This window comes from Cervus canadensis, chromosome 7 (genome assembly GCF_019320065.1).
Source record: "Cervus canadensis isolate Bull #8, Minnesota chromosome 7, ASM1932006v1, whole genome shotgun sequence".
Taxonomy (NCBI): domain Eukaryota; kingdom Metazoa; phylum Chordata; class Mammalia; order Artiodactyla; family Cervidae; genus Cervus; species Cervus canadensis.
Genome location: NC_057392.1, coordinates 35,631,711 through 35,644,182, shown reverse-complemented (window position 1 = coordinate 35,644,182; position 12,472 = coordinate 35,631,711). Strand labels below are relative to the sequence as shown.

Sequence of the window (12,472 nt, the reverse complement as noted above, 5' to 3'; positions counted from 1 at the left end):
AAACTATACGAGTCATGAAAAATGTTATTATCACTTGACCTGGAAATTCCAGTCCTAGGAAAACTACTCTAATAATCAGAAATCCAAATATTTATACACAAAGATAGTGAAAATAACATTATTTATAGTATTAAATATTGGAGAAATTAATAAATACTAGTTGTACAATGAAATAGCACTGACTTGTTATCAGTGTTTTTTTCTTGGTAGAAATATATAAGGCGAACGTGCTGACCATTACACTATGGAAATGTTGCCTGGGTAGAAATATGGTTGTCCTTTATACCTCTCCAATTTTTCACAGCAAGCAGATACTGCTTTCATAACAGATACATATTTTGATGTTACTTTTAAAAATTAGATCCTTGGTATTGGTATTAGAACTGTATTTCTTTTAATGCCCACTGTGATCTGCCTGTAACTATCTAATATAACACTGTTATGGCATTAGTAAGTTGGGAAAGTCAGTAAAATGTTACTGTTGGCAGGGCTTTCTAATTTATTTGTAAAGTAGCCTAAATCTGTTCTGTTGAATAGTTTCAAAAGTGTCTTCTCTAAGAGGTTTATTAATTACAAAGGGAAAAATAGCAACTTTACACTGGAAAAGCTACCTTAACCAAGTGATGGTTCGTGTCCCCAGTAATAAGATATAACTGTGTGCTCCCATAGGATATATGATAATTAATGAATAAATATCTTTAGATTATTCTGGCATCCCTCTCTCAATTTGAGTTTCCACAACTGTAAAGTGAAATTCAGAGAGACTAGGTGACTCTCCAGAGTTTTCACAGCTGGTTTGTGGCAGAGCCTATGAATCCTGTTTCCTGGCAGATGCTATCTCCACTACATCACTGATAAAATGTATACCTTATACACTTACACATATCTGTACAGTTTAATACACTCCAGTAAGAAGGCAGTGGTTAAGAGCTGGCTTGGATTGGTGAGGGTAAAGGGATTACCTGAATGAGAAAGAAAAGGTAGGTGGGTGAGCAAGAGAGAACCAGAAATTTGAGCAACAAAGTTACTAAGAGATTCTTGTTAACTTCCCTGAAGTCCTTTTCTTCTTTGTTATTATGTTCTATTTTTCCTCTTTTCAGCTATTTTTAAATTAATATAAATTCCATTCTCTCCTTATTCAGTAACACCTGATTCTTTTATTTTTCTTCCTAGAAACCTTGTAAAAGCCTTATGATAAAAATCTCACTCCTTTCTTACCTGAGGGTCCTATTTAATCTCCCCTTGTGAGAAGAGAGAGAACTCATGTCTATATCAGAGGATAGCTAATGGTTGTTATCTCTCAAATTTTGATCAAGGTATTATTCAATGTTAAACTCAATGAAAATACTTTACTAAAATATCCATAAGGTTTTCTACTTTGCAGAATACATTATAACAATGTTATTTCTTTTAACTGTATTTTATAAAAGAATAAACTAACTCAGAAAACTCACTCTGTAATTTTAGGCCCAGATCTAAAATTCCCTACCTTCTGATGGAAAATTCAGTGTTCATTCCACTGTGATAGATTCTAATTAAGTCTATTGTTCATACATGTAATTTTTAATTGTTGTTAATAGAGAGAAGAAGAAGCAAGAAAATTCTCCAAAAATTCCAGAGAAAGGCATGTTTCAAAGTGTTCCTATTCTTCTGGATGAAGAAAAAATGGCAAAAGAAAGAAAGAAGAAGCTGAAAGAGTTATTAATACAAACTTTCAAGGAAAATCACCAGGTAGGAATTGTAACATCTCTTTATTCAGCATTCAGCAGCATAAATGACAAAGGGCTCCATCAGAGATGTGACAGTGTAACTCTAAGCCCAACTGAGCCTTGTTACAAATACCAGAACTGTCTACACCATTTGCTCTGTGCTACCCAACTGACTTAGTACATAAGGGAGCATTTCGATATCTTATTCAGGGGCTATTCTTACATAATCTGTGTGATCCTGAGAAACTGGGGTATGAATTTGGGATGTCTTTCTAAATTACTCTTTTTGGAGTAGTGTGTAAGTACTAATGTAGATCTCTGGCAGTTTGCAAGCATAGCTTCCACTTTGACAGTCTTACAGACCACTATGTTCTGTTTTTATTCAGAAGAATTATTCAGAAAGTTACTTGCCTTTTGGTATCTCAGATCCTAAACAGTAATATATTGGTGCTTCTGCTTTTAATGGCATGCGTTTTATTTTGCTCTTCTATCATTTTCTTTAGTTCCACTTTTTGTAAAATTAACTGACCAATTTTTTATTGACTACTGCGCATCCTCCCCAGGCTATTTAGACAGAAATATCTTTCAGTGAAGCAGGATCAAAGGCAATATAAATTTGGGGCTTACAATGTTTCAGGTAAAAAGAATTCCTTGGAACATTTTTAAATGAGGTCTGATGAGAAAAGACAGATACCTATGTTTTATGTCTCCAACAACAGCCACCCCACGGCCTTGGGTATTGATGAAATTCAGTGAAAGTTAATGGAATGAATGTACAAATGAATGGATTTAACAAGTGAAAAGAATGTCAGGAAGAGATGCAGGCGCTTGATAAATGTTGTTTAGTCGCTAAGTCATGTCCGACCTTGGGGACTGGAGCCCGCCAGGCTCCTCTGTCCACGGAATTGCCCAGGCAAGAATACTGGATTGGGTTGCCATTTCCTTCTCCAGGGGTTATTCTCTATCCAGGGATTGAACCTGTGTCTCCTGCTTGGCAGGCAGATTCTTTACTACTGAGTCACTTGGAAGCCCTAGGATAGACTAAAAAAGCCCCAGAAATCAATAACAGGCGTTTGGATATGACATGGATAACTAAGATATGAGGGGGAAAATAGAGTAGTCAAAGCAATTCTTTAAAAAAAAATAGCTAGACATGTTTGATGGCAGAATTTTGGACTGTCAGGCAAGAAGTCATAACTATTCAAACATAGAACAACAAGAGTTTGGCCAGAGTTTTGGCTTTAGGAATAGGTAGAGAAAAGCATGGTAGGAGGGGGTATTAAGAGTTAGGATTAACATTTTGGGAAAGATTGGCAAAGACTGTTCGATGCTGTGTCCTCCATGAGACAAATGGAGTTAATATGTCCTCCTGCAGTAACAGTTCAGATTTCTGAAAGCAAATTGGAAAGTAACTAAGTGTAGAGGGGGCTATCTTGAGAGAACATAAGGGCAAAGGGCCATGCTTTGTTCCAGCCAGTGAGAGATGGATAAGATGTGTGTTTCCCATAAGATTATTTTTTAATTTTATCCAAGTCCAACTATGCAAGAAGTGATACAGTGCATCCATTGGTATTCACAGGGGGTTTGGTCCAAGACCCCAAGTATATACCAAAATCTATAGATGCTCTAATCCCTTGTACAAAATAGTGTGGTATTATCCTATAATCTTAGAGAAGGAAATGGCAACCCACTCCAGTGTTCTTGCCTGGAGAATCCCAGGGACCGGGGAGCCTGCTGGGCTGCCCTCTATGGGGTCGCACAGAGTTGGACACGACTGAAGTGACTTAGCAGCAGCAGCATATACACTATTCACATACTCCTGTGTGCTTTAAATCATCTCTGGATTACTTAGAACACCTATGTAAAAAATAAACAGAAACCTGAATTAAGTAAGGTCCAGGAGACCAGCAGGGGGAGCTTTCATGCCCTGTGACAATAGCAGAGCCCAAAGAAGATAACTATTTGCTGGCAAGAACTGAGCCAATGAAAAGCCATGAACTCTGCTTACTACTGGGGTTTGATCCCTGGGTCAGAAAGATCCCCTGGAGAAGAGAAAGGCTACTCATTCCAATATTCTTGCTTGGGAAATCCCATGAACAGAGGAGCCTGGTAGGCTACAGTTCATAGTGTCGTACAGAGTCAGACACAGCTGACTGACTAACACTTTCACTTTGACTGCTTACTACAGCCCTCCCAACATAATCTTCCCCTCTGTAAGAGTTCTTCTCCCCTTGCTATGAAACAACTTGAACATGGCTCACCATGGGTACAGATCCCGAATTTACAGTTTTCTACTGATTCCGAATAAACCCAAAGTTTGCTGGAATACTTGGCAGTCTGTTTGTTCCAGGCCAACACCTAATACAGTATAAATGCTATGTAAATAGTTGTAAATACAATGTCACTGCTATGTAAATGGTTTCCAGCATGGCAAATCAAGTTTTGCTTTTTGAAACTTTCTGGAATTTTTTTCCCCAAATATTTTCTATCCACAGTTGGTTGAATCCACAGCTGTATTGCTTGGGGATACAGAGGGCTGACTGTATATGTTTCCTAAAGAAGTGTTAGGTATGAATTCTAGATACATATAAAGAGTTTTACAAAATTAGTGGCCTACTGAAACAAATTACTCAACTTTAAAAGAGTCAGATGGTAGATTTAAAAATGAGACAATAAATTGTCTATACTTTGCCACAGACTCTGCTTGATTTGAACATATATTTTTGAGTCTTTATTTTGAAATAATTTTAGACATGCAGAAAAATTGCAAAAAATAGTACATGGACTTCCTGAATACCCTTCACCCAGCTTTCCTCAATGTTAACATCTTATGTAACCATAGTACAATTATCAAAACTAGGAAATTGACATTGGTAAAATGCCATTAAGTACAATTAGCAAGACTTATTAGAATGTCACCTATTTTCCACCAATGTCCTTTTTCTGCTTCAGGACTTCACTTGTAATTTCATGCTGCAGTTGTTTGCTGTGTCTCCTTAGTTTCCTCCTGTTTGTGGTCATTCTCCAGACTTCCCTTGTCTTTTATGACTTTGACATTTTTTAAAGTATTGGTCAGGTATTTTGTAGAACGCCTCTCAATTTGAGGTTTTCTGAAGCTCTGCTTAGATTGAGATTATGCATTATTGGTGATAACACAATAAGAAATGTTACTGGGCCGCTCTCAGTATAATATCAGTTCAGTTCAGTTCAGTCGCTCAGTCGTGTCTGACTCTTTGCGACCCCATGAACCACAGCATGCCAGGCCTCCCTGTCTGTCACCATCTCCCAGAGTTCACCCAAACTCATGTCCATTGAGTCAGTGATGCCATCCAACCATCTCATCCTCTGTTGTCCCCTTCTTCTCCTGCCCTCAATCTTTCCCAGCATCAGGGTCTTTTCAAATGACTCAGCTCTTTGCATCAGGTGGTCAAAGTACTGGAGTTTCAGCTTCAACATCAGTCCTTCCAATGAACACCCAGGACTGATCTCCTTTAGGATAGACTGGTTGGATCTCCTTGCAGTCCAAGGGACTCTCAAGAGTCTTCTCCAACACCACAGTTCAAAATCATCAATTCTTCAGAGCTCAGCTTTCTTTATAGTCCAACTCTCACATCCATACATGACTACTGGAAACACCATAGCCTTGACCAGATGGACCTCTGTTGGCAAAGTAATGTCTCTGCTTTTTAACATGCTGTCTAAGTTGGTCATAACTTTCCTTCCAAGGAGTAAGCGTCTTTTAATTTCATGGCTGCAGTCACCATCTGCAGTGATTTTGGAGCCCCAAAAGATAAGACTGTCACAGTTTCCCTATCTATTTGCTATGAAGTGATGGGGCGAGATGCCATGATCTTTGTTTTCTGAATGTTGAGCTTCAAGCCAACTTTTTCACTCTCCTCTTTCATTTTCATCAAGAGGCTCTTTAGTTCTTCTTTGCTTTCTGCCATAAGGGTGGTGTCATCTGCATATCTGAGGTTATTGATATTTCTCCCGGCAATCTTGATTCCAGCTTGTGCTTCATCCAGTCCAGCATTTCTCATGATGTAGTCTGCACATAAGTTAAATAAGCAGGGAGACAAGATACAGCCTGACATACTCCTTTCCCAATTTGGAACCAGTCTGTTGTTCCATGTCCATTTCTAACTGTTGCTTCCTGACCTGCATACAGATTTCTCAGGAGGCAGGTCAGGTGGTCGTGTATTCCCATCTCTTTAAGAATTTTCCACAGTTTGTTGTGATCCACATAGTCAAAGGCTTTGGCATAGTCAACAAAGCAGAAGTAGATGTTTTTCTGGAACTCTCTTGCTTTTTCAGTGATCCAGTGGATGTTGGCAATGTGATCTCTGGTTCCTCTGCTTTTTCTAAATCCAACTTGAACATCTGGAAGTTCACAGTTCATGTACTGTTGAAGCCTGGCTTGGAGAATTTTAGATCTGCATGGTGATACGGTGCCATTGTGCAGTTAGTTTGGATTTTTTGGCATTGACTTCTCTTTGGAGTTTCGGATGTGACCTTTTTCAGTCCCTGTGGCCCACATGCCTGAGTTTCCACCAAATTTGCATGGCAAATAATTGGAAGTGCAGCACTTTCAACAGCATCATCTTTCAGGACTTTGAAATGCTCAACTGGAATTCCATCACCTCCACTAGCTTTGTTCCTAGTGATGCTTCCTAGGGCCCACTTGACTTCGCATTCCAGGATGTCTATCTCTAGGTGGGTGATCTGGCTCTAGGTGGTGTGATAATCACGCCTTCCTGATTATCTGGGTCATGAAGATTTTTGTATAGTTCTTCTGTGTATTCTTGCCACCTCTTCTTAATATCTTCTGCTTCTGTTAGGTCCATACCATTTCTGTCCTTTATTGTGCCCCTCTTTGCATGAAATGTTCCCTTGGTATGTCTTAATTTTCTTGAAGAGATCTCTAGTCTTTCCCATTTAATGTTTTCCTCTATTTCTTTGCATTGATCACTGAGGAATGCTCTCTTATCTCTCCTTGCTATTCTTTGGAATTCTCCATTCAAATGGGCGTATCTTTCCTTTTCTCTCTTGGCTTTTGCTTCTCTTTTCACAGCTATTTGTAAGGCCTCCTCAGACAACCATTTAGCCTTTTTGCATTTCTTTTTCTTGGGGATGGTCTTGATCACTGCCTCCTGTACAGTGTAGGTAAGAACCTCATTTATACATCATGATTCCTTCCCAGAGATCTTAGTTTTGCAGGACTGCCTACATAACACTGAAACACAACCATTTCTGAGTTGAAACATAGCAATTGCTGTTCTCCTCTCGATAATGTTGTCTTATGTTTGGAGAAGGAAATGAAAGAAAAGCCTCTTTACATATAAAACTGCAATGTAAGAGAAGTGTTGGGCACACACATGAAGAATATTGGATTTCATGTAACTTTCCTCTCATTACCAAGGATAGCATGTGGTGTGCATTTTAGGACAACTTTGAAGCGTTATGTATTACTTTATATAGCCACTCAGTGGAAAATTTCTAAATAAAATTTTGTTGGTATTGGTAAAGAGGTTATGTGTTTAGTTGTTACTATACTCTTCCTGCTCTCACCTCTCACAGAAGGGACAGGGAGACAGAGCCAACTTACCAAATTTACCAATTTTGGTAAAATTTACAAATTTTACCCATTTACCAGTTTACCAAAACATTGCAATGGTGTTTCGCTTTTCAAAATGCCATTTTGATCCAAGAGGTTCCAATTCAGAAGCATGTGTGTTTTGTTTTGTTTTTTTAATCTTTTAAAAAGTGCTGATTAGATTCTGCTTTTAAAAAAGTTAAGAAAAGAGTCTTTGGCATAAATGAAGCCCATTCTCTAAATTATACAGAGTAGAATATCTTTTTCCCCTGAACACTAGACATTTCAGGAGAATATTTATAAGTATCGTAAGAGCCATATGGATGAGGACAAATGACATCACATCAGTGTCTTTCTGTCGGACAACACTAGAGGTGGACCCAGCTTTTGTCTAATATATTCTAGGTAAACTGTACTTTTGGTTATATTTGCCAGGGGTGGCGGGGTAGGGGGAGACAGTGGTGCTAGGGTGGGGAGAATGGGCAGGGAGTAGAGACTGGTAGAAGAGGGAAGAAGGTCTAGAAGGGGATGAAAGAGAAGATGATGGGGAGTAGTAGTTTGGCCTTCTCTAAAGACATGAGGTTATGAAAATTGGTCCAGACTTTGTTGGGAAAGGAACCCTATCCTAGTGAATAGTCAGGTTATGGACTATACTATGTCATTCTTTAAAGATCCCAGAGTGTTTTATTGGTTAAAAATGTAATATGATGCGACTAAGCAATTGCTTTCTGAAATTCTACTGAGTTAGATAATTGCAGCAGTATTATTGATCGAAACTTCTTAGAAGAATTAAGAAGAATTTACAAAATGTCCTTGTGTTAGTAATACATATTGATGCATTTGTGGGTGAAATGATACAATGTCTGATGTCTGGAATTTATTTTTAAATACTCCAGGAAAGAAAAGTGAGTGGAGGAGAAATGAAACAAGATTAGCATAATTTTTGAAGCTGACTGAGGAGGTTTATTCTTGTATTCTACTTTTGGATATGTTTGTCAAATTTCTGTAATAAAGTGGGTTTTTTTCTTTTTTTGAAGTTTAAAAGTGAAGGGGAAAAAAATTAAATACAGAACTAAAATGACATCACAGCTTTCAGTCCATAACAAAAGTACCTTTTGTCTGTAGCCAGTGTGAGCATTTCCCATAGCACTGGTTGTCAAAGTTTAGGCTTTTCCATGAAACCCAACAGCAAATCCAGGTCTTAGCACTGAGTGCTGAAAACTGATCTTTTCATTGTTGTATTTATGTAGTTATAGGCGTGTATGTGTTCAGGGGTTGGGGGTGGGGCACAATGATTTTCTCAAATCAGAAGTAAGATGGCATATGGGGACAGTTTTTCAGTGCTGTATCAAGATTCAACAACACATTAAAAGGATCATATACCTTTTAATGATCAAATGGGGTTTATCCCAGGGATTCAATGTTTCTTCAATATATGCAAATCAGTCAATGTGATACACCATATGAATAAATTGAAAGATCCTCCTCTCCACCTTTCAGGCACTTTTTAGTGTCTGTGGGGTCCTCTGCCTCAAGATAGTGGTCTTCCAAAAGGAAAAGAGACATGGAGGATTGCTTTCTTGTGTAGTATTAGGATGTCTATTTCTTTGGGCCTGGCAGCAGCCAGGAGTCAGCTGAGCCCTTTGTTTCTAACCTTCGGGCCTTGGCTGGTTGCCCTAGACCACTAGTTGCACCACAGTTAGTTCCATTCGGCAAAAATAAATTGTAAACGTGTTGACATTTTTGTCCTCTTTACAATTCATTGTTTATTTTTCCATGACTGAGAATTTTGATGCAATTATCACTGAGCTTTCTGACAAAAGGGAAATAGCAGAGGAATTCTGATGAGTTACCCACTTCATTAATCAGAGCAAGCATCTCTAGTGACAGGGTTAGAATTACAATGAAGATTAGATAGCAAATTGCTGTTCCACCTAACGTCAATCATTCCCAGTGACAGTAGTGTGATTACACTTCAGGGAAGAGCTTTTCTTGCCAACAAAAGGAGGGCAACTCCAGTGCAGGTAATAAATTTAGCAGAGTGAGCTGTCATTTCTTCTCTTGAGTGGAATCCTTAATGACCAAATGATACTTTGTGGAAGATTTTGAAAGAAGAAAAGCATTTCGCTTAAAAACTTCCTAAGTTTCACTTTGTAGTTGTTGTTCAGTTGCTCAGTCATGTCCACCTCTTTGCAACCCCATGGACTGCAGCATGCCAGGTTTCCCTGTCCTTCACTATCTCCCAGAGTGTGCTCAAACTCGTCCATTGAGTAAGTGATGCCATCCAACCATCTCATCCTCTATTGCCCACTTCTCTTCCTGCCCTGAGTCTTTTCCAGGATCAGGGTCTTTTCCAGTGAGTCAGCTTTTGGCATCGTATGGCCAAAGTATTGGAGCTTCTGCTTTAGCACTAGCCCTTCCAATGAATATTCAGGGTTGACCTCCTTTAGGAGTGTCTGGCTTGATTTCCTTGCTGACCACGGGACTCTCAAGAGTCTTCTCCAACACCACAGTTCAAAAGCATCAGTTCTTTGGCACTCAGCCTTCTTTATGGTCCAACTCTCACATCCATACATGACTACTGGAAAAACCATAGCTTTGACTAAACAGACCTTTGTGGCGTTATTATTTCTTTGCTTTTTAATACACTGTCTAGATTTGCTTTTCTTCCAGGGAGCAAGTATCTGTTAATTTCATGGCTTCAGTCACTGTCCACAGTGATTTTTGTGCCCAAGAAAATAAAATCTGCCATTGTTTCCACTTTTTCCCCATATATTTGCCATGAAGCAATGGGACCAGATACCATGATCTTAGTTTTTTGAATGTTGAGTTTTAAGCCAGCTTTTTCACTCTCTTTCACCCTCATCAAGAGATTCTTTAGTTCTTCTTCACTTTCTGCCACTAGAGTGGTATTACCTGCATATCTGAAGTTGTTGATATTTCTTCCAGCAATCTTGATTCCTGCTTGTGATTCATCCAGCCCGGCATTTCGCATGATGTACTCTGCATATAAGTTAAATAAGCAGGGTGACAATATACAGCCTTGATGTACTCCTTTCCCAGTTTTGAGCTCACTTTGTAGTATTTTATTTTAAACATTGGGCTTCCCTGGTAGCTCAGTCAGTAAAGAATCTGCCTGCAGTGCAGGTAGATATGTACTTAGGAGCAGTTCTTCCCACGGTGATTTTCAGCATTTTATTTACCTGTAACAAGTCTTAATTATCACCACAACTGTAAAAAAGAGATGTTAGAAGTTAGTAAAAGAGCGAATGACTTTATTTGAGAATCTATTAGAAATAAAAACATGGTGCAGAAATAAATGAGCTAGGTAAGAAACAGAGGGAGGTAAGACTAGTTGTCTGCCTTGTTCAAACATGGTTCTCATGCTTAAGCAGAATGTGTTCCTCTTCTAACTAACTTTGATTTTAAGTAATAGTTCTTGTTTCAAAGAGCAAAGGGATAGAGCCCTTCTGTAGTTCCAGAGTGGAGAACAGTAAAGGAGAAGCAGGCCTGAGCACTGTGGGGACTCTGCTTGGGGGAACATAATAGGAAGGGTAAATAGATGGTGACTGTCAGCTGTGTCACTTCTTGTCTGTTCTCAGTAAGAACAGAGTGCTAGCATCTTGTCCCAGAGCAGACAGAACCAAGAATTTTTTCCTCTCTCAAATATTTTCTTCCAAGCACATTGATGGGACTCCTGTTTGTCTAAATAATGTTAACTGTGAATCAATAATAACTAAGTGACTTTTGATTCATACTTTTTTTTTTTAATTTAAATGGGATTGCTGGATTGCTCTTTTGAGTAGGCAGGGATAAAAACCAATGGCAAGGTGATTTCAAGAAAGCAGTCACTGTATGAGTATGTCACTTTGCTACTATTAACTTCTATGTAGTGAAACTGAATTATAGACCTTCAAAACTGATCATTTTGCTCTCAAAGTCTAAACTTAAGTATTTTTAAAGAAATAATATATTGACTGTGGTGTTTACAAACTCAAATTTTCCCCCTCTTAAATTCACATGTTTCCAGCAGTGCTTTTCTGCTGAGCTAAGTGATGTATCAAATTCTTTCTCTTTCAGTATAAAAAAAGCAAATAATTTGTTCTTCCTCTTTAAGAGAATTTTTGCCTGGTATATTAGGGTCATCAGGATGCCTGAATGTTTTCATTTTAGCCTTGGGTATACCACAAACTCTTCACATTGTGAATTTAGCCATTATCCCTTTTCAATTTGAAGTTTGGCTTGGTAAGGTAAATCATAATATCTGCAGTCTATTTTGTAATGATGGTCTATGAGTTAATAAAATAGTACATGTGAAATGCTTTGAATTTTATAGAGAGAAAGAATGTGGAAATCCAAGGACATTCTTAATAGTACTATTATCATCAAGGTGGATTATGTTTGTACTATTTCATCGTTAGAAGTATTCCAGGCGTCAAAATTAGTGATAGTTACCTATATATAGAATATTTCATCAAGTCTCTTAAGAAGAATCTCTTAAATGAATCTGGCAAATAGGTATATTTTCTTTAGACTACAGTGCACAAGTTAACACTATTTTTTTCATGCTGTATTTTTTGGGATAGATAAGCAAACAATAATAAAAAAGCCATACCCCCTCAACAGGCAGCTATGCATCTTTTCCTTGTTATGACTAAAACTGTATCTTATGTTCAGAGAATTTCCCTTCATTTATTCTGTCCTTCCTCCCTTTTCTCTTTCTTTCTCCATCCTTCCCGCTTTTCTTTCCATGGGATCTGAGGTGAAAGTCTAGAAAATCTGTCCTCCTTTGACATAATGGAGAAGGAACAAGGACTTTTTAAAGACTTTCGTGGTTTCTCCTAATGGAAAATTATAAAAAAGAAGATTTTGTAGTTTGTCTAAATGAGAATGTAATTGGTTTCTTTTGTGGAAGACATTTCAGGCCAAATGAGCTATTCTAGGAATTCCAGCCTATGCTTGCCTATGTTATTGGTCGTTAAGTTATATACCCTCTCTCCTTATAACCTTACAAATGCAGAGATTTTATCTTAAAAAAACTTGTTCAGAATCCCAAAATTCAAACATGGTTGGTGCTTACTAAATGTTGAAACAGTGAAGGATAAGTATTTTTAAAGAGAAAGAGGCAATAAATGGGGCCAACCCTGGTATGGCCACCAAGTTCTCAATG

At 38.2% G+C, this 12,472-nt stretch overlaps 1 protein-coding gene across 7 annotated transcripts in view; it reads left to right on the top strand.

Annotated features, from left to right (window-relative positions):
* The window catches only part of CCDC191 (coiled-coil domain containing 191), an 88,046-nt gene that overhangs the window by 19,430 nt on the left and 56,144 nt on the right, over window positions 1-12,472 (top strand). For all 7 annotated transcript variants that reach the window (XM_043474901.1, XM_043474897.1, XM_043474903.1 and 4 more), the window contains one exon: window positions 1,581-1,731. In XM_043474901.1, the coding sequence (XP_043330836.1) occupies window positions 1,581-1,731 (151 nt within the window). The remainder of the gene's footprint in view (window positions 1-1,580; window positions 1,732-12,472) is intronic.